This window comes from Petaurus breviceps, unplaced genomic scaffold (assembly GCF_028583685.1).
Source record: "Petaurus breviceps papuanus isolate PSGF00001 unplaced genomic scaffold, PetGlider_PUasm1.0 90603, whole genome shotgun sequence".
Classification (NCBI taxonomy): Eukaryota; Metazoa; Chordata; class Mammalia; order Diprotodontia; family Petauridae; genus Petaurus; species Petaurus breviceps.
Window position 1 is genome coordinate 7,285,678 of NW_027187284.1, and position 23,205 is coordinate 7,308,882.

General features: G+C 37.7%; 2 protein-coding genes across 9 annotated transcripts in view; one reads left to right on the top strand and one right to left on the bottom strand.

Moving 5' to 3' along the window:
- Positions 1–10,273, top strand: part of ST3GAL6 (ST3 beta-galactoside alpha-2,3-sialyltransferase 6) — a 92,456-nt gene extending 82,183 nt beyond the window's left edge. For 7 of the 8 annotated variants that reach the window (XM_069063847.1, XM_069063849.1, XM_069063845.1 and 4 more), the window contains 4 exons: positions 681–867; positions 955–1,092; positions 5,653–5,805; positions 8,153–10,273. In XM_069063847.1, the coding sequence (XP_068919948.1) occupies positions 681–867; positions 955–1,092; positions 5,653–5,805; positions 8,153–8,239 (565 nt within the window). In that variant the 3' untranslated portion in view covers positions 8,240–10,273. The remainder of the gene's footprint in view (positions 1–680; positions 868–954; positions 1,093–5,652; positions 5,806–8,152) is intronic. The other variant, XM_069063850.1, reaches the window with a different exon arrangement.
- A 1,820-nt stretch (positions 10,274–12,093) lies between these two features.
- DCBLD2 (discoidin, CUB and LCCL domain containing 2) overlaps positions 12,094–23,205 on the bottom strand; it is a 112,907-nt gene continuing 101,795 nt past the window's right edge. Inside the window, exons 13-16 of the mRNA XM_069063843.1 lie at positions 22,834–22,927; positions 21,698–21,747; positions 17,824–17,961; positions 12,094–16,403 (exon numbers count right to left, since the gene is read on the bottom strand). Coding sequence (XP_068919944.1) covers positions 15,916–16,403; positions 17,824–17,961; positions 21,698–21,747; positions 22,834–22,927 — 770 coding nt within the window. The 3' untranslated portion in view covers positions 12,094–15,915. The remainder of the gene's footprint in view (positions 16,404–17,823; positions 17,962–21,697; positions 21,748–22,833; positions 22,928–23,205) is intronic.

Sequence of the window (23,205 nt, forward strand, 5' to 3'; positions counted from 1 at the left end):
CAGGCAACTTGTTTTTATGTCATCATTTGCATGTCGTCTCCCCAGTTGGACTGCACTGTCTTTTACCTGTCTTTGTATCCTCAGCACTCAGTATTATGTCTGGCACAGTAGTGGGTGCTTAAGGAAACTGAGGCCCGAGGAGGTTGTTCATGACTTGGCTTAGGAACCACAGGGGAACCAGCTTGCCTGAAAGGCAAGATTTGAACCTAGGCCCTTTCACCCCACAGCCAGGGTCCTTTTGTCATATCACCTTCCAAGCAAATGAGAAGTTCCCTCCCCTGGCCCTTTAGGTCATTTTAAATTATACAGAAATGAAAATATTCAAACTATACAATTCAAACAAAATTTTCTGTATTCAGAGTTCTGTCCTCTAGAAATGGTCAGTGCCAACTTGACAATTAAATGGCTGAAACAAAAGGCACATCCCTGCCTTCAGTAAAGAAGTACAGACCAACAGTCCCACTCTTCAGGGTCACAGAGGTAATTACTTGCCTGTGGAAAGCAATTAAGGGAATTCCTGGGCCATTATTTAAGAAATCAGAGATTGTTTTGTGCCTCACAAGTGGGGTGACCCAGGCTGGTTTGCATATGGTTTTTAAAGGTCCTGTTACTATGAAATCTCTTCATGCTATGGTAAAGGACAAGGGCAGATTTACAGTAACATTGAATTTCCTCTGCAGAATAAATGATGGACCTGTTAGAGGACATGAAGAGGATGTTGGGACAAGAACAACTTTCCGGATTTTTTACCCAGAATCTGTCTTTACAAACCCAGCCGACAATGACCCTAATTCTGTTGCCATCCTTACAGTCTTCAAATCCCATGACTTGAAGTGGTTGTGGGAATTGCTGGCTGGAATCACACCAGTAAGTTGGTCTAAAGGTTTTTTTTTTTAATTTTAAAAATATTTTTAAAGGTCAGTTATTTTGCTATATTTTTTTGTTTTGTTTTAGGAGGTTAATCATTTTTGGAAGAAACCAGCCTTAAATCTGATCTATAAACCTGAAAAAATCAGAATCCTAGATCCTATTATTACAAGAATAGCTGCTTTCAATATGCTTCATTTTCCTACAACTTTTCCCAAAAAGGAGGTAGGGACTTTTTCACTTATTGTTTAACAATTTGCATTGTTTTAAATGTGTAAATATATAGATGTATATGCACACACATACATGTATGTGTGTATATGGACATATATATTTATATACATAGAAATATATGTGTGTGCAAAAAGATCAACTAATTCTCCACCCTGACATCTGGTCAATGTGTGTAGATCATGGGTCTCTCCTACAAAATGGAAGAAGCTTTGATTATGGACAGGGGATGGGCTGTGTGCTTCTGAGCTGAGGAAGAGCTAAGCTGAGACAACTTCAGAGGGGTAAAGTGCCTGACCAAAGGCTGGGAGCTAGCTGGTGACTTTGGCGGGGGGGGGAAGCATAGCACCTTACAGCGTTGGGGGGCATACACAACCTGCATGAATGGAAGGAATGCCCACACCAATAAAGTGATGGATCTTTTGACGTTTTGGAATAAGTATGGATCGTATAATCCATTTTTTTTTTTTAATTTTTCCTTCCTTTTTAGTTTGGTCTTTTGTCCCCTGGTTGTCCCTAGATTGAGCTAAATCAGAAGAACAGGAACAGCCAGAACTTTTAGAGTTAACCCAGAACCATATTGATGGGTCCTAGGCTCATAGATCTAGAGCTAGAAGGAAATTTAGAGGCCATATATCTGTCCCAGTCTTGTTATTTTGCAGATAGGGAAACTGAGGCACAGGAATTAACGGAGCAGAGCAAATGACTAGGGGCAGAGGTATGATAAGAATCCAGGTCTTTTGGGATCAAGGTTGAATGCCCTGTCCACCACATCGCTTTGCCTCTCAGATTCTCATAGGCAGCTAAGCGGCTCAGTGAACGAGTTAAGAAGAGTTGAGTGAGTTCACATGTGGATTTGTTCACTTACGACCTGTATGATCCTGGGCAAATCACTTAACCCCTTTTTGCTTCAGTTTCCTGAATCATAAAATGGAGCTAACAGCACCTACATCCTAGGGTTGTTCTGAGGACAATGAGATATTTGTAAAGTGCTTGGCACATAGTAGGTGCTGTATAAATGCTATCATTATCATTATTGCTTTGAACCGTGCTACAGAAAAGTGCTTTGCAAACAGTGGCTAAAGCAGTTTTAGCTCTTTAAAGACTGGGTTACTATATGAAAATAAATCTTGACCCATTTGTTAGAGTATCAGCAAAATAAACATCCTTATATTTTGCTTTTTTTATCTGTGGTCTGCTAAGAAGAAAAAATTTAACTTTACATTTGAAAACTCAGCTACATACAATTAAGGTAAAATATTTCAATTTCATAATTCAGGCAGTTTAGAAATTTCGAGGCTTATGTATTTGTTTTTTTGGAGGGGGGAGGTAGGGCAGTTGGGGTTAAGTGACTTGCCCAAGGTCACACAGCTAGTAAGTGAGGCCGCATTTGAACTCAGGTCCTCCTGACTCCAAGGCTGGTACTCTCACTGCGCCACCTAGCTGCCCCTTTGAGGCTTATTTATAAGTAAAAGTTGATGGCAAAAGGCAGTTGCAGAATGGGCGCTCTGTCTTGCCAGCTCAGGGAAGGATTTTCATTGATTTCTCTCTTCTTGGCTTATTAAGCCAACTGGGCTTCAGCAATATGACACAAGCAAAAAGAAATGGAATTAAAATCAAAAGACTTAGATTTGAACCCCATTTTCAATTTTCTCTCATCAACTGAGGAATTTGAGTAATTTTGACTAGATGCTCTCTAAGGTCTGTTCCAGCGTGATCCCTTATCATTGTATATCAACAGAGTGGGGTGAACAAAAGTTTTGCCCAGGGACACTGGAACTTAAAGGCTTCTGACAGCTTTGATACGACTTCAGCAGACAGAAGGAAGTGAGCCTAACTCTTAATTAGTAAGAATAAGGAGTCTATCAGATGAGCTTCCCTCATTGTCCTGTACGTCTTCCTCATCCTCAGTGTACCTCCTTTCCAACTACCCCTGACACCTCCCTAGCCAAAGATTTTAAGTCATGGGGAAATTATCCTGGGGTCCCCATAGGTCCAAGATCTCTCCTTAACACTCCCTGGGCCTCTGTTTCCTCATCTGTAAAATGAAGATACTGGATGGGATGGCTTCTGAGATTCCTTCTAGCTCTTATGGATGGTAAAATAATACATAAATAACATAATAATATTAATAATGTGTTATAATACATAATATGACATTATTCTGTATTATATACATATTGTTTTATGTAAATACACACATGGCATATTGGGTAGAAGGCAAAGAAAGGGCACCTAATAATGAACTTTATTTGACTTTGATCTAGTCTAGATCATTGGTCTTCAAAAGTGGGGGCTGTGGCCTGACCCCAAGAGATATGCAACCATTCAGTGGATGATAGGAAGATGGGTCATGTAACAGCCTCCCCATGATAGCCAACATGAGGTTTTTCTTAATACAGCCACATTTAGCTTTATCTTCTAAGAGTACCCTACTTTACACACAACCCCCTTGCCACCCACCTCCCCTAAATAAGTAAGTTTTGGCTCTGGGGCAGTGATGGGGTGATGACAAAGCCCCGCCTTCCCCCTTTTCATTTTGTATTGTCATATCATTTTGTATAAGCAGGCATGGATGATTTGAAATACCCATCACAGATCTTATTGCCTCCATGTTGTTTGATTTTTTTTTTTGAAGGGCAATTGGGGTTAAATGACTTGCCCAACGTCACATGGCTAGTTTTTGTGTTAAGTGTCTGACGCCGGATTTGAACTCAGGTCCTCCAGGGCCAGTGCTCTATTCACTGCGCCACCTAGCCACCCCTTGTTTGATTTTTTTATCTGTATTCTGGTAAAGAAAAAAAAATACTTTTTACATTTGAAACTTAGCTATTTACAATTAAGGTAAAGTAATTCCACTACAATTTGGACAAATGGTTTAAAAATCAGGTGCTATTTATAAGTAACACTTGAGGGCAAAGAACAATTACTAAATGTGTGCCTTTTCTCAGCTTCACCATCCTTCTAGTCACCTAGGTTTGTCTCCTTGGTGTCCCCTTTGACTCACATGCCCCCTCTCACATTCAATCAGTGGCCACTTGTCATTTCTGTCTCCACAATATTTCTCTCATCACTCCCATTTTGTCCACTAACAGCCACCATACCTTAATCCAGGCCCTTATCACCTGGACTGATACAATAATTTAGCTGCCATGGTGATTTTCCCAGAGTGCAGGACTGACTACATTATTCTTCTATTCAATAAACTTCAGTGGTCCCCTACTGAATCTAGGATCAATATTAATTCATCTTTATCTCATTCTTTTTATTTTTTTTTAAAGCAATTGGGGTTAAGTAACTTGCTCAAGGTTACAAGGCCAGGTGTTTCTGGGTGGGTGCTAAGTGTCTGAGCCCAGATTCCATCCCAGGTCATCCCTACTCTGGGGCCGGTGCTCTTACTCACTGTGCTACCTGGCCGCCCCTATCTCATTCTTTTTAAATTTATATTTTTGTCTAAGTTTTCCAATACACACAGTAGCATATGTATACCATTTATAAATAAGTATATACCTATACACTCTATATAAGTATACATATAATATATATATACACACATATAAATATAGTTATAAGCATGATCAAACTTTTTGGGATAAGAAATTCTTCCCGTCATATACAATTAAGCTTTCTTAAATTGTATAAATATACTAGAACTCCTTCTAAAGAAGCAACCAGATTCCCTTAGGTTATTAGTATGACACATTAACAGAAAGGAAACTCCTTGATTCACTGCAAAAGAAGAAGTGAATAATACTTAACAAAAATATCTTCATATACTGTATTCACCTTTGAATGCCATGACAAGAGAAGTTAGTTATCAACACTGAAATGTAAAACTCACTTGGTAAAATAAACTTGGAAAGTCAAGACCATGTCCCTTCCAACAGGACGTCTTGGTGAAATGCTCTGAAATTTAAAGGTATATTTCTCTTTTAAAAATGAGAAAATTATGTGTGTTATACTGGTAACTTTATACTTTTTTTTATCAGGTGATGATTGGCACACTCTGCCTTTCAGATGCAGAAAATCCCTGCCCCCAATCTAGAATCCATGTATGTTTGCAGAACTGGTATTGCATTGTTAGTTCCCCTTAATGACTGACCATCAAGGCACAAATATTAAATAAAATGTGGTTTTAAATTTCACAAGTTTTGCATAGGCAAACTGAAAAATATTTTCAAAAACTAGATAAATGATTTATCTTGGGAACACAAATGTTGAATAGCAGTTAATCTGCTAATTACCCATTCATTACTACCAGTATATGGTGACACAGATACATGCTATTTCTCTAGCCCAGGAAAGTATCTTAATAAAATAAGTTGTTTTTTTTTTTAATGAGTCCTGTGGGATTTGAATTATTCTAAGTAAGTACAGTAATTGCATATAGTGACCTTCATTGTTTAGGATGTGTTTAAATTCCTTTGTGGCAAATGCTTCTTGTTCAAGATAAGATTCGTCAACTCCAATATGCTTTAAAACTAAGTAGGCTGTTGTTTTAGACTTTCCTTGCAGGTTACAAGCCCTTTATACCCTGTTTCTCATTGCTTTTAGAAACCCAAACACCCAACAACGGGGATCATCGCCATCACGTTGGCATTTTACATATGCCATGAAGTTCACTTAGCAGGTTTTAAATACAATTTTACTGATAAAAATGCCCCTTTGCATTATTATGGGAATACAACTATGTCTTTGATGAGCACGGTAAGGAAGGCAAGCCTCCCTGTGGTCCTTTGGGGGATGGATTGGGCGAGAGGGATGTGCTCAGTGAGAACAGGTCTTTTGCCTGACATTTGGCTGCATTTTGTGAAGCTTGTTAAGGGTTTGGATTCAGTGCTGCTCTGTTGTCCGAGCTCTGAAATGTCCCTTAAATGGTGTTCTCCGGGTTTGGATGTTACAAGTTTACACCGGCTGTGTAGATTAGGGAAGTTTCATTATGAATAACTCTTCTTGAGGATCTGGGGGTTATTTGGCCACATTCTGCAGATGAAATCTGTCCAGACTTCATTGTCCTACTGCTTTCTTGTTCTGTAGGATGAGATAACATAAGCTCTGTGATCATCAGTGACAGTCTCAGAGGCTGAGGAGAAAAACCACACTCCAGCTGAGCCCAGAATGACCTTATTCCCCAGTATATCCCAAAACACCATTGAGCCTGGGTCTGGGCACATCTCCAACAGTTATAACCAACAGGCCCAGAGTGACCCACTGACAACATGGCTTGTTTAAAAAAATGAAGATAATGATCTGAGTCCCTCAGATCATTTCCAAACACATCTAAAGGAACCTTATTTTGATTAGATTGGACTATGTAATTTTAGGGAAGCTAGGTGGTGCAGTGGATAGGGGGCTGGGCCTAGAGTCAGGAAGACTCATCTTCTGAGTTCAAACTTGGCCTCAGACACTTACTAGCTGTGTGACCCTGGGCAAGTCACTTAACCCTCCTTACTCATCTGTAAAATGAGCTGGAGAAGGAAATGGCAAATCATTCCTGTATGTTAGCCAAGACCTAAATGGGGTCACGAAGAGTTGGACATGACTGAACAAAACTGAACAAAAAACAAAAATTTAGTTTTAAACCATACTAACTTCTGTTGGCTCCCTATAAAATAAGATAAATCATTGGGTTAACCATTGATGCTGGCTGTGATTATATGCATTTAAAAAAAAATGGATTTAGAATCAAAAGACCTGTCTTTGTCACTTGCTATGTGAACTTGGACAAATCATGAAGTCTCAGTTTCCTCATTGGTAAAATGAAAGGAATGGATGGACATCCAAGGTCTCTTCTCAACCAAAATCCTATTAACTCAGGCCACTTGACTGCAGACCCAGGATTCTTTCTACTCTTCCACAGCTATACCCCATCCCCCAGAGCCTTTTCCTTCTTCCATCCTTCCTCTTGCTCTTCCTCTCCCCCACTCGCCCCCACCCCCTGCCTCTCTCCCAGTGACAGTGGATAGAGCACTCGGCCTGGAATGAAGATTCAAATCTGGCCTTAGACGCTTACTAGTTGTGTGACCCTGGGCAAGTCATTTATTTAACCCTTAACAACAAAAATGTCTAAATGGGAATTTCAGAAAGGTGACCTCTTTATCTTGTGTGTACATATGTACATAGTTGCTTACATGTAGTCTCCCTTATTAGAATGTAAGCTCCTTGAAGGCAGTATCGTTGCATGTCTTATATTCCCAGTGCTTAGCATAATGCTCAGAGCATAGAAAGAAGTTAAATGTTTCTGTTGATTTGCCTCCAGCTGGCTCAAGAAGCAGCATAGCACAGTAAATTTGGAGCCAGAGGATCTGGGTTCAAATCCTGACTGTATTACTCATGTGACCTAGAACAAGTCAATTAATATCTCTGGGTTTCAGTTCTTAATCTATAGAATGAGGTGGGGGTGGGTTGGACTAGAAGGCCCTAAAGTTTCTTTTAGCTCTCAAGTATATAATGCTTTTTTCCATTTCAATCAAAATTCTTCACTGTTTTCTCAACCTGGACAGTTTCTTTTTTCAGGGAAAATGGGAGCAAGCCATTTGTCTAGGTTGTCATTAAGTAGTTTTTCAGTAGTGCCTGACCCTTCATGAGCCCATTTTGGAGGTTTTCTAGGCAAAGAGACTAGAGTGGTTTGTCATTTATTTTTGCAGCTCATTTTACAGATAAGGCAAACAGGGTTAAGTGACTTGTCCAGGGTCACACAGCTAGTAAATGTCCAAGGCTGGATTTGAACTCAGGAAGATGGGTGTTTCTGATTCCAGGTCCGGTGCTCCATCCACTGTGCCACCTTAGCTGCCCTTTTGCTGGTTTAGGTCCTATCAAATTAAATAAGTGATTTTTCATGGGATGAATGGAAAAGGTGAGTTTGAAAGATGACAAAATGAAAAAGATATAGTAAATATACTCTTTTAGAAAAACTGGCTTTTGGTGATTTTTTGATAAATACTTTACTAGAGAGATTTACTTTTAGACCTTCCCTCATATTCTGGCAGACATGTAATTTTTGTTTTAGAATGGCAACAATTTATAACTTTGCTTTTTCTTTCTTTGTCTTCAGAATGAATACCACAACATAACTGCAGAACAGATTTTCTTAAAGAACATCATAGAAAAAAACTTCGTTATTAACTTGACAAAAGATTGACCCTAAAGACTCTCAAGATATTGATATTTCATCAGTCTTTTATTTTTTTTATAAAATTTGAGTTTATTTTTTAAAATGTCAAGCTACTTCTGTAAAGCATGTCTTTCAATTTTTGTATCACTGTTAGGAAGTGTACAAGTCCTGAGTCTGTTACTGTCTTCTGGTCTAGATTTAACAGCAGTTGCATTCTGTGAATATATTTAATAAAACAAATTACAGTTAAGATACCAGGGCAAATGTTAACATATCCTGAAAGTTCAATTTTTCAAATGAAACATCTTAACTTTAAATTATCATCTGGAAGAAGTCTAAAATCTCTAAGTATCAAGACGATTGGGTGGTTCGACAGTTCTGTTCAAATACCTCAATCAAATAATAATCATGTTCTCAGAGTTAGACTACCTGATGAGATAGGACTGGGTATCGTCAGAAGAAAGCAATGATGTCTATGGAATTTAAAGTTTTTATCTGAGTCAGCTAGAGATTTCAATTTACAATCTTTGTATCTCTGACTCAGAGCTGTGTTTTGGCCAAAATTAACTCAATAGCCATAACTTTCTCTTTGTTTTAGTCTCTATTGTTTTTCTCCTCTAAGCCAACCTTGATCATGGAAGGCCATGGTAAGGTATTTCTGCATTTGGAGAAGTTCATTTCAGTTTACAGTAGAGATGTCATTAGGATGAAAAATAAAGTTTTCAAAATTATAAATGTAAATTATAAAAATACTTGAATGAAAACTTATATGGGAAAAATACTTGAATGAAAACTGATTTTAGTTTTGGGTTTTTCTTCAAAATGTTACAAAAGCCATCCTGTAAACTCTTGTAGTCATACAAATACTTCTTTTAGGGACTGCCTTTCTTGCAACAGGTTTTCTCTGATCTAGGCATGTTTTCCCTCTTCCCTTTCTTCCCCTCCTGTTTGATTTTCTTGAGTCTTTGATGCTTAGAACTTTACATGATGTAAACTTTCTAGGCCCATGCTATTTTCACCTGGTGGCCTGTCTCTGGCTTCTGTGATATTGCTGATAGAAAACCAATTAATTGCACTTGAAGAAGACCTATCCCTCCCTTTATCTGTATTACTGAGCTCCCTGATCTGTAGACAAACTAGCTATATCCATTCTGAACTAGTTTGAATAATGATTTTGGCATAACTGGATGGGTTAGTTGTGGACCATCAATCCCCTTTTCTCTGTCTATAGCCTGAAAAATCATCTTGTTAGTGATCTGGGGGATTTTTTCAGCTGTATCCTTGATTATTCCTACCCACTTTTATACCTTAAGCCTTCCCTTGTATCAGCTAAAAATGTACCTGTAATAAAGATGACCTGCTTTCAGCATCCTAATTGGTCTACCTCAGTATCCCTCAAAATGGCTGCAATAGATGAAGACAATCTAATAATTCACAGTATTTGCCTGGCTTGAAGTCCCTGGATCTCTCACATAATTTTTCACCCTCACATTCTTCCTCTTACCCACAACCCAGTAATTTGCAAAGTACTATCTATTTCACTACCACAATTTCTCTTGTACCTTTTTTTTTTTTTCAGACAACTACCTTCTGTCTCTGGTCACCATGTAGTCTACTACAATTACTCTTTCTAAAGCACTTCTTTTGTTGTTATTCTCTACTCCAAAACTCTTCAGTGACTTTCCATTGGCTTATAGAATAATTCATAATTTATGTCAGGGAATTCCACTGAACGAAATACCCTGTTCTTTCCCACTTTAATATTTTTACTCATTATGTTCTACCCTAATATGTCCTGCCCACATCATCAGTTCTGTCTACTTAAATTTTTTTTATCCACGATTCCTCCCAGATCCACTCTGAAGTTACCTCTACCTCCATAGCACCACAACTGTGTTTAAGCCCTTTTTTGTGGCCTTGTATTTCTATTTGATGTAAATGTCATCCCTTTTATTAGATTGTAAGCTTTTTGAGGCAGGGACCAAGTCTTCTTAATGTGTCTCCCCACAGTGATTTGTACATAGTAGCTGCTTAATAAAAGCATATTTAAATTAAGAAAAAGTAGTGTTAAATACATTTATCCTCATGCTAAGGTTGAACCCGTTCTCTAGGATATTAGTGTGTTCAATTTCTTTTAACATTAATTTTGTATTTCTATGGAACAGGTGTACAATGAGTAAATTTGCTAGATTAGATCATAAATCTGTAGAGGAAAATCACACATCATCCTTTAGATCACTGAGGATCAGGATGGAAAAAAATGAAAGAAAAATTAAGATATAATTCTCTATTTTATCAGTTTATGTATGTAGAGCTTCCTCAGCCTTTTCTTCCAGTTTTGACAATTATTTTGGTAATAAGGAAATTAATGCTGTGCTGTTCTTGACAAAATGTTTATAATATAAACCTCTAGGTTCTACTCCAGGCTGTTTGGAGAACAGGAGAGTGAAATCAGGAATTACATAATAAATAGTGGGGCCTGGAGGAAGAAAGCAGTGGCATGAACAACACTTTGGAGAATCGATGTTTTGGTGCATAACAGTTTGATTTAGAACAAGGATTCTGGGACTAAATTATAATGATGACCAGAAGCCCCATGAATGGATTTCATCCATTTAAACAGGTTTAACAGTAGCAATGAATAATGTAAATATATTTCATATACAGACATAACCACTTCAAGAGGCAATGCTTAACAACCTTATTACCATCTCTGAATGCACACTAGTATAATTCGGGGGGTGGGTGGGGAGATTTAAAAGGAGATTTATCAATGAAAAGAATGGGGAAAACAGAGCAAAGTACAAAGTACCTTACCATCGCGATTCTCGTTGCTCACCCAATGACAATATTACTTATTGGAGAGAGAGGATAAATTTTAATTTAAGAATAAAAGTATATGGGGCGGCCAGGTGGCTCAGCGAGTAAGATCACCGGCTCCAGTGTTGGGACGACCTGGAGATCGAATCCCGGGCTCAGACACTCAGCACCCACCCAGAAACACCTGGCCGTGTAACCTTGAGCAAGTTACTTAACCCCGATTGCTTAGGGGCGGCCAGGTGGCTCAGCGAGTAAGAGCACCGGCTCCAGTGTCGGGACGACCTGGATCAAGTCCGGGCTCGGATACTCAGCACCACACCCAGAAATAATAACTGACCGTGTAACCTTGAGCAAGTTACTTAACCCCAATTGCTTTAAAAAAAAAAAAGTAAAAAAAAAAAAAGAAAAAAAAAGAATAAAAGTATATGCAAATGTAATACCACCCTCTCCCCAGCACTTAACAAGCTTGAAATCTCTTTGTTTCTACAAATAAGTGAGTATTGAAATAGCAAGTCAATTCAGTTAGAATATAAGCTAATAAGTTCATTGGACTTGATGTTATTTCAAGTCTAAATCAAGCTTTGTGAGATGCACTGACTGATTTGGAAAATTTCGTTTCAACTGTCAGAGTGTAATGGTTTATTTCAAAAGCTAGATAAGCATCTGTCTTTTTCCAGAAGATCCCTTAATTCATGGAAGACATGTACTGCTACATGCACACAGAAAACCCTTTCTGACTTGGTGCTTGCGCAACTAGGTGGTGAAGTGGATGGAGAATCAGGTCTGGAGTCAGAAAGACTCATCTTCTCAAATTCAAATTTGGCCTTGGACGCTTTCTAGCTATGTAACCTTAGGTAAGTCACTTAACCCTTTTTGCCTCAGTTTCCTCATCTGTAAAATGAGCTGGAGAAGGAAATGGTAAACCACTCCAGTATCTTTGCCAAGAAAACCCCAGATGGGGTCCAGAAGAGTCTGAAAGGAACTGAACAAGAGACTTCTGATACATCAGGCCAGAGTTTTCTCAATATTATGAAAAGTCCACCATTTTCTTCACAAATAACTTGAGCATGGTATGTACATAATTTATTAGAAACAACATGAACACATAGAATTTTATTTATACAATCTAAATTCTAGCAACATATACAAATACAGAGTGACTACAAGTCCATGCTGAGGTAAGAAAAGTACATTCTGGGAGAATTATAGCTGATCCTCAAACCATTCTTATTCTCCAAAAAATATTTCAATGAATATTTTGCTTCCACTTTTCCCAGTGTCAAAAGAGAAAACATAACTTGGCACAAATAAAAATTAATTGGAAATGGTGCCAAAGCTGGCCTAAAAATTATGCCACCTAAACAGTGGTATCTAATTCTTTGACTAATGCAGCTTAGGACTTCATGTTAAAGCCAGACTAAAGACAAGGGCAGAACTATCTAGGTTGGTGCATTTTTAGGTTATTGCTTCAGTGAATTAATTCATCCTCTCACAAAATCTCTCAATTTTGTCTAATGGTGACCCATTATATATGCCCCATCTCTCTTCCAGACAGTTCTTTGTTTCCAGATAACCTGGGTGTTCAGGCAAGACAGTGGGGCTTAATTCTTAATCAAATGAGTTCACTTCCATCAGAAAAACTAAAGCACTAACACATCCTGATGTTGGGACTTGTCACTTCTGTCACAAATTCTTTACTTGAGGATTTTCTTCCATCAGTCAATTAAGCAATTTTTAAATGAAAAGTACAAATTGTGAAATGTGTACTTAACTGGATTAGACCCTGCATAAAAGAATAGGATCCATGTGGATTTATAGCACTAAATAGTAGAATTCACAAAATTTTGGCTTTCACTGTGCTGGTTCTGAAAAGATCAAGTAACAGCTAAGTCAGTGTGGTTATGTCAAATGGTTAGACCAACATTTACTCTTTTAGTAGTTACTAGATTCTAGGCCTATTATATTAACACAGTTTTGGTCTCCATGGAAATGTGATAAATTCAAACAAAATAACATTAAGTATTAAAAACTTATAAATAAACATATTGAATGAGAAATCCAAATGTATTGAATAAGAAAGTACAAAAGGATGTCTGGCTAAAAATGGTTGCCATTTGATTGTCTCAAAGCCACATACAGATGTAGGTATATAACACACGTACAAAGTTGGGAAAATCCATTATGAAATTACCTAAATGGATTATCTAACAGAAAATTTATATCCCCTGTCCCCTACCCCCAAAAAGTTTTACATCGAAACACAACGTAAAAAAGTGTTTCACCACAAAATAAGGAGACATTAAAAAATCATCTCAGTTATTTTGAAGACAGCAAACTGGCAAACATGAATCAAATTGTTAAAAAATCTTCAATATAAAAGTCAAGTCTTAAAATCTAATATAAAAAACAGTTCATTTGTTTCCCTGTAAGCTTTTAAAGAAAATAAAGCAATTTTAAAAACAAAACAGATGTATATCTCATTACCATGAGGAAAAATAATCAACAAAATCACAGACAAGTTCAACAGCTCAAAATGTATCCCTAAAAGGTTTTATTATGTGCACAGTTCCAGAACTGAATCTCTCCTTCTTATGCATCACAGAAAGCACTAAGTAGTGATGCATTCATCTTTTCTGCTTGAAAAGGGCTGACTTAATTCAGTTATGTTTATCCATATTCATATTTACGTTTACCAACATTTTTGCTTTCTACTCTAAATGTGCTCAAGCTGTAATTTGGTACCTCAAGTTAAAAATAAATAAATTTTGCCTCATGTTTTTTTGTTATAATAACTTACAAATCAAAGTAAAGCTAACATAGGAAAGTTAACTTTTAATTAAAGAACAAGTGAAATACATCCTTTTTTTTGGTCTGGACCTATGATTTCATCTGTATAGACAGGGAACTTGTGGTAAGGAAACTCTCTGGGGCCAATGAGATGGGAAACTCTTTTGTATCTTAAAGTGTTAGCATTGGCTGCAGCCAGGAAGCTGTAACTTAACAAAAATGTTAAGTGACTCACCCAGGGTCACATGGCTAACGTCAGAGGCAGGACTGAAACCCAGGTCTTCCTGATTTCAAGAAATTGCTACTCACTATCCACTATGCCATGCTGCCTTAAAAACAAAATCTGTAGTTTCCACAATACTACTGCTTAAATATTTGGAAATGTACAAAACAAAAAAATAAAAATACTGTGCAACTTTACTAGTCAGTTTACACTGGTGTGATAAGAATATGATGACTCAGACAAGGTGAAACTAACATCTTTTAAATCCAAAGCTGAATCACAGATATGGGCCCACAAGAGGGAAGAGGGGAGGAGACAGAGACAGAGACAGAGATGGTACCTTTTTCCACTTCCACCAAGCCATTCAGTTGGTCAAAAGAATGAAAAATTTGGAAAGTTTTCTCCTCATCTAGGTCAGAAACAAAATGTAAAGATGACTTCTGATTTTCCCCAGTGTAAGCCTTGGCTTCAAGGAAAGAGCATGTGCTATGGTGAGGGGGAAATACTGCCAATAAATATCAATTCAGATAAAATTTAACTTGATTAGATGTGACACACAGTTCTATATCAATGGATACAAAGAATGCCCCAAAGGCCTAAATTGCAGTTATAAACTATTTTAAGATAGTAAATAGCTTAAAATTGTACTCAGACCTTTGGGACACCCCTTGTCTCCCATACTAAAGTATCATTAATCTTCCTTTCACATTGCAGCAGGACAAGGGGACTGGAAAAATGCTGCATTTGTTATCTACTACAGAATGTCATATTCTGCCATTTAAAAAAATTAAGTTTAGAATCATTGATCAAAAAAAAAAAATCACTGACCAAATTTTTAAAAATTATACTGGAGAGTTGACTGACTTGCCAAAAATCCAAAAAATACACACTTTTATACAACTTAAAATGTATTATTTGAGTTGTGGTCTGTGCTGATGTATTTCATTCTGTTGACAAACATCAGCTGGGGTCCCATTAACATTCTCTTCACAACCTTTTAACTCCTCTCCTAGCAAGTCACATAGGTTCATTTACAAACCTTTTGATACAATTGCACATATGAGTGGGGGGAAAAACCTGCTGCATAACTTTTCTCAGCTACAAAGTGGCTGCTGTGCTGCAGAGGATCCATATTCATTAGGCTGCCCAAGCAGAACCCACTGAGGACGCTCAGAACAAAGCCCATAAGAAGACTGACAACCACAGCTTTTGGCCAAATGAAGAGAAGTCTGAGATCATGCTTCAGAAGAAATCAGCAAGGATGATAAATTGTATCATCTGCCATTAAAAGCTTCTAAAGCTGTAGATTTATCTCACTAAAGATTCAGATCTACAGGACAGTTACTAAAAGTAATTTATAGATATTACAGGATTATAAACTTAAAAATAATAAACACAGAAATGATACCATGGGAACCAGAGGAGAGAAATCGGGATAGTTTCCACCTTGGCAAGCAGATCTTAAGAACTTCAAGCCATTTACCATAACAGTACCATTAGCAATCATTACTAGTAAGGCTTACAGAGCCGTTAATGTACCTGCAGCATCAGTAATAAATATTCCATCTCAGTGACTTTTAAATTCTTTGAAGTGCATCTGAGGAGCTCTCTTATGACTTTAAAGAGTATCGCATTTTACAGTAGTAACAAAACAGGGTATTACATCATGAACAGGGAATCATCAACAATTGTGTGGCATATATCTTCAGAGCACAATGGCCAGATTAGTAGTTTCCTGTACCTCAGTTATAATATCTTCCCTTAATCATTTCAGTGATAGGTACTGATAAGACTTTTTTATATATTACCATGACTAGTACAAAAAAATTCAATGTGCTTTAAAAATGATGCTTTGGAAAAAGTGGCATCACCTTCAAAGGATTTCCTTAAAAATGTCACCTTCTCCTTCCCTCCCTGCTCCAGACACTTCCCCTTTGTTTCCAGCTGTGTGGAGGGTGCCCTGTGGTACCTGGTACATCATCTCATCTGGGGCACTAAGTCCTGGTTTCCCTCCTTTTGGAGTGTCATACTCTGCATGTGTTGGAGGGCAGCTGTCAGTCCGAGAGAGTTTACTGTAAGTCCCCACTAAAGGAGGGACTTTGTTCCCTGTACCCTTGAAGGTGGATGTAGAGGGTGCTCCCCCTGAGGCAGTGGGGTGTCCTGACATATCCATGATGATTGGTGTAGCATATTCTGGGCCAGTAATAGGCAGTGGTTCAGCATATGCATGATAAACTTCTTGCACTGGAGAATTATAAGGATCAAGGTCAGCATAGCCTGCTTCTTTTCCTTCTTCTGGTTTAAAGGTTGATCTCTGATGAAGTGTACCAACAATTCCTCCCACCAATGGCTGAGCATACTCTGTGTGAGAACATAAAATAGAAGCAAAGACTCACTCATACAACCTATTATCCAGAAAGCAAATTATCTGTGTTGTCACAGAGCTGCCACTGAAAACAATCAATGTGCTATATAGCCCTTCCTATAGCTGCCATCTTCAAGACAGTGAAACCTTTCCAAAACAGCATTATGCACATGAGATATTCTTGGAGATATGTTATAATATGATGGAAATATAATGGATGTATGTTTTGGAATATATGTATGTATGGGGTGTGTGTATATATATTTATACACACACGCACATACATACACACACATATATAATGATGCTATGGTAATATAATGCTTAAATTTAAAATGTTTAAATTTTAAAACTTATAGTTCTTGAAAATGTTTGTACTAAGCATTCTTAAAATGGGCTTTGTCAATAATGTGTGTTTCTGGCTATACAATAAAGAGACTGGTCTAGATGACCTCTAAAGTTGTATCAGTATAAGATTATAGATATAACAACAACTTCTTCTTGGACATGTTCACATCACTCCCCTTGAGCCTCAATTTCCTAATCTGTAAAATGAGGCTGCATGGGTGCCTCCCAATTCTGCATTTCTATAATTCTACAATGCTTTATAGGAACAAGACTAACATCAATCAATAAGCACATCATTTGTTTTTCTTTCCTTTCTGGAATACTTAACATTTCAAATAGTTATAGATCCTGGTAGTTAATAAATATAAATACTTTGGGAGAAAAGGACAGAAGGAACCCTGGATGTCATATAGTCTGACCCCCTCTTTTCATAAACGAATAAATTGAGGCACAGAGATGTTAAGTGAATTATCCAAGGTCATAGGGAAACAGATATACAAAGGAACAGAAACAGGATTTGAAACCAGGTCCTCTGGCTCCAAATTCATTGCTTTTTCCACTGAGTCTGAGCTATTTCCATATTTGCCCAGGTCACACATGTAATAAAAGGTCATTTATTTCAAAGACAAAGGTAGGGCTATGGATGAAGACCCCTTTGCCTTACCTTCTTCAACTCAAGTTCCTTGAATAAAAGGAACATGAAAAAAAATCAGATATCCTTATCTGAAAGATTGAAAATTTATTATACTCTAACTTTGACCAGAAGAAATTTAAACAAAAATGGCCTGATTCCCATGATTATACAATTGATGATATACTATACAGCGTGCTCTAAAACTATAGTGATATCCCAACAAACACTAGGTTCCTGAAAAATATGATCTTGGGTAAAACTAGAGGAGTAACACTGGCATCCTTGGCTTTATCACAATGCTAAATGTGGGTAATTAGCCAAATAATATTATTGCAGGATTTATAATATTACAGTTGGATCTTGTTATAAATTACCAATGATTTTATTGTAAAATATTATACAGGGTTTGCCCACACATCTTTCCAAGTAGTTACCTGCAGTTTCAGTCTGTAACACAGATGTGACTTCTCTTGGTCTCAAATGACTAGCTTCACTGCTGCTATAACGAACAGGAGTTTCCTCATGTTCCAGTGACTTGGCCGGGAAAAACTGCTTCATTCCTTTCCACCAACCTTCATTAGGGTTTCAAGCAAGATGGAACATTATGCAAAAAATGTCTTTCTCTAGTACAAATGGCTTAAATGTTACTATAAGCAAACTCTTCAGATAAGTTCCATGATAATGGTTTTCAAGGTCTAGCTTATGGCCTGCTAAGGGTAATAATATTAAAGAGAAGTAACATTTCTGTCACTAGAATTTAAAATCCTCCAAGATGAGGATCAGCACTCTTCATAGGATCTAAAGCACATTAAGATAAAAAGTTTTAAGTTAGAACAGTTTACATACGTTTTCTACTAAAAACTTAACTTGGGAAATGCACACTGACATGCACATGTATCTAGGGAGAAGCATAAAAAATCTGAAGGCTGTTTTATCTTCATGCATTTTCTTCCAACGAAAATGACCTAAACAGTCTTACAGGTTAACACTGAAAAAACGACATGGTGATGGGCTGAAAAAACAGCACATACGTTGGAAAGAGCCCTTTAGAGAGGGCTGTGGGCGTCCCCTGAAAGAACACTCGTTTTGGGCTCAGGGTTAAAGATCCTGGTCCTCACACTAACCACCTATATGATCCCAAGCCATTCCTTCATCTGGCCATTCCAGGCCTCAGTTTGCAGATCTGTAAAATTAGGAGGTAGAACTAGATCCAAGGGCTTGGGTCATATGGGATCTGCAAAACTCCCCAGTGCTGCCAGATTAAAATATAATTAGGAGTGCTTAATAAAATAAATCAAAATACAACTTAAACATGATTAATTTTGGATTTTCTAAGTAAATACACTTGTTGGAAACCCATCTTTCTGAGTTTGACACCACTGGATTAAATCATCTCTAAAATAACTCTAAATCTGATGGAGACAATTCTGACTCAACCTAGGCTTGGTCATAGCTCTGCCTCTTACTCAACACCTATGTGACTTTGGGAAAATCACTTATTCTCTCTGAGCCTCAGTTTTCTTATTAGTAAAATGTTTAACTGAATCATTTATTAAATGACTATGGCTAGGAACTATGCATGTAAATACAATTTGGGGAAGGATAATAAAGAGTGGGGTATCACGGAAGGCCTCTCATAGGAGGTGGCGCTACAGATGGGTAATGAAAGGTTTACAAAAGGGATATGGCAGTCTATGCAAATGCATGGAGGTGACAGATGGGATAGTGGGCAAAGGGAACAAGTGAAACAACTTGGACGGAAGCGAGAGGAAAGTGGAATAACTGAAAAATTGGAATCAGATTGTAAAAGGATTTAAATAGAGGCATTTGTATTTGATACTACAAAGAGGGAGCTTCTGATACAGAGAAATTATGTGGTCAGACCTCTGCTTTAGGAATATCACTTTCACAGCTTGTAGAACAGACTGAAGATAAATACCTTATATAAATAAATGAAACAGGTAGACCAAATAGGAGACTACTGTGACAGTCTAGGTGAAAGATGATGAGGGGCTGAACTGGAGTACTGTTAGGAAAATAGGAAAAGGCAGGAGAGATCGGAGACTGTTATCTTCATAGGGATAATAATTACACCCAATGGAACTGAAGAAACCGCAAGAGACAATGTAGAGAGAAAGCCCCTGACAGTCCTAGATTACACCTGTACATAATAGGGCAGGATATCGATGATGACCCTGCAAAGGAGCCTGAGAAGGAACAGTCAGAGAGGAAGAAGATGAACCAAGAGAGATCAACTCACCAGAAAAAGGGGGGGGGGGAAGGGGAGAGAGCCCATTCCAGAAAATGGAGGGAGTGGTCAACAACATAATTGCTTGTCACACAGGAGAGAGGAGTTTCAGCCAAATGATGGGGTTGGAAGCCAGATTGCAAGGGACAGAGAAATGAATGGAAAGAAATAAAGATAAAAGTGAAGAAATGGAGATACAAGCATAGTTAAGTTTTTCTGTGAATGGCAGGAGAGATGTAAAACAACAGCTTGAGGGAAGGGGAGGGTTCAGGAAAGTTTTTTTTTTTTAAAAGAATGAGGAAATGGCAGGGCTAGGTGGTGCAGTGAATAGAGCACAACCCTGGAGTCAGGAGGACTTGAATTCAAATCCAGTCTCAGACATTTAACACTAGCTTGTGACCTTGGGCAAGTAACTTAACCCCAATTGCCCTGCCTTCCCCCCTCCAAAAAGCAAAAAAAAAAAAAAAGAGAGAGAGAGGAAATCTGGGCATACTGGAAGGAGTTAGTACAGGAGTCGGGTACCTGCGGCCTTGAGGCCACATGTGGCCTTCTAGGTCCTTGGGGTGCAGCCTTTTGACTGAGTCCAAGTTTTAGAGAACAAATCCTTTTATTAAAGGGATTTGTTCTGTGAAGTTTATATTCAATCAACGGGCTGTACTTGAGGACCTAGAGGGCCACATGTGGCCCCCAGGCTGCAGATTCCCCACCTCAAGCTAGCAGTTAAGGGAGACTGGATGATCAGGAGGACCAGTCTCCCAGCAGAAGGGAGCACATGAGATAAGGAACACAATTAGAAGAACTGGCCTTTGCCAGGAAGAAGGGACTTCAATGGAATAGAGGAAGAGAGAATGGGGGATGAGGGGATTTAAGGTACACAACTGGGGAGAGGAGTAAACTTATGATGGACAGGCTCTATTTTTTAGGTTAAGTGGAGGTGAAATCTACTGTGAGAGGGAGAAAAGTGATGGTGTAGGCAGACTGGGGAGCAAAGAAAAGATCTGAAACAGACGCTGCAACAAGAAAAGTGAAGCCATTTAGGTTGCGACAGTGAGGACCAATCAATGTTGTGACTTCTTTGTAATCTTTACTTCACAAAGGACAATCAACAATCCTTCTACTACCAATGTTATTCTTAGGTAATCTCCAACTTGTAAGTATCCTAAACATTTATTTAGATCACTGGTTGTCAAAATGTTGCCCAGAGGTTTTCAGGAGTCTGAGGGATCAAACTATTTTCATAGTAACACTAAGATGTTTTAATTTATAATACAATAAATATCAATAGATATAATCCACATAAAGTATTTTTGGGGGTTCCTTAATAATTTTAAAGAATATAAAGGGGTCTGCGGGGCGGCTAAGTGGCACAGTGAATAGAGCACTGGCCCTGGAATCGGGAGGACCTGAGTTCAAATCCGACCTCACACAATTACTAGCCATGTAACTTTGGGCAAGTCACTTAACCCCAGCTGCCCTCCAAAAAAAGAAATATAAAGGGGTCTGCAATCAAAACATTTGAGAGCTATTGTTTTCAATGATCATCCATTTAATACGAGCTACAGGAACTTAGAATTGACTTTCTCATATATACATACAATGTTCTTAAACATAACTGCTGTTTCTTCCCAAGAACACAATAGGTAATGGAAAATGAAGGTAAATTACTGTAAATCTTGCCCTTTTGCACATTTTGGAGACAGTTCAGAGATCAGAGCAATCAAATTTCTTCCAGAGGTTTAAGTCCTCTAAGAAGGAATACCAGATCAAATTCTTGAGATGAAAAAGGACAGGAATTGTATTACAGGGCTTTACTTTCATTCTACTTCTCTACATATTACTTAAGGAAGATGTAGGGAGAGTGAAATAGTAAAGTAAAAAGTAGTACCACCGACCATGACAGACTCCTACAAACTAAGCTAGATATAAGCTGTTTGTTTTTGGTATACCATTTATAGAATACAAGGTAAGGATCAAGGGTTTGTTTTTAGCCAAAGACCAGAGGATATGAATATTTTATAGTAATTATGTGACAGCTGAAAATAAAGTCTTTAATTATTTACCTGCACGGTCCCAATAAGGTAAGTCATATGTTCCTTCTGTTTTTTTCTTTCTGGAAAGACACACATACACATACACACACACACACACACATACCAAAAAAATCAAACCCAGAAATTAACACATAGATTAAATTTATTCCTAAAACTTTTTTCAATTGCAGCATAAATACAAGAAAGTTAATTATTAAGCCTACAAAATTCCACTTGAAATATTGCCCAGGGAAGCTTTCTGCTATGATGATGGCTAAACTGCATTTTGGAATCTCAAGAAGTAACAAAATACAATAAGCCTTCAGAAAAAGATGCAATGTGCCCCCTTTTGCTCTCCTCTCCCCAAATCCCACTTCTCCTTCCTAGAACTACTAACCTAAAAAGGATGAAGAAATGAAAATTAGAGGCCAAGAAACTGAGTAAATAAAAACACTCCCTGTCTTGCCACCTTGTACACAGTTTAAGGAGGGCAGAGTGTAGACAAGGGTTAGTATTTGTTTTGGGTTTGTTTCTTGGGATAAGGGTGGAGAATAAGATAGGGTCTTTATTAAGTCATAAAATGTGTGGCAGGAAAAAGAATACAAGTGCCTGTCTTTTGCCTCTGGTTCTTCTTTGCTTGGTTCAATTTGACAAATGTTTTCTTCTGTTGCCCAGTGCTCTAGAAAACAGTGTCATTCAGCCTAATATGTTTTAATTAGGAATTACATGGTCTTAATTTACTTATTTCTGTAACATCTTAATCTAGAGGTTTAGAGACATCTTTAAACATTCTGCTCCTGGTTTATTTAATATTACATAATGTGCCCTCCCCCCAACTCTCCTTGTAAAGAGCTGGAAGAAAGATTGTATTATATTTTTACAAATGAGGAAAACAGAAATGATGTTACTTTTTCAAAATCATAACACTATTTAATAATTTGGTGAAAGTATAATAAAATGTTAGTTTTATGAGGAAACAATACAAGCTACCTTCTACCATCGAATAGACTTGTTTTTTCCTTGGCGTTTTATGGCTAGAACAAATCCTTGCAATGCAATGCAATGCAATGGGAAGAGGGCTAGGCTTGGAGTCAGAAGGCCTGGAGTTAAATGACCAGTATCTACATGTACTGACATCTTTGAATCAAACACACCAGTTACATTACCTGTTTCTCCAATGCCAACCACAAACTAAGATGAGGATAAGGGTAGTGAGAACCATGACCAGAACCGGGACTAGGACAGCAGCCAATGCGACATCTGAAATTTGTTAAAAAAAATACTACTAATAACAATTTACACAGCAACTGAACATCATGTCTGTTAAAATTCTTCCACACAAGCATCAAGTCCACTGTATAATCTAATATTTATTCTAATAGTTGTTCTAAGCAGGCAAATTTTATTTTATTTTTTATGCATGATTATATGTATTTGATGTCTGTAGCATTTTCTGCCCCCAGAAAATAACTTTAATAATAATAAAAAATAGAAACTAGATTTCACTTCCTCATATGTAAAATGGAAATAATAATAGT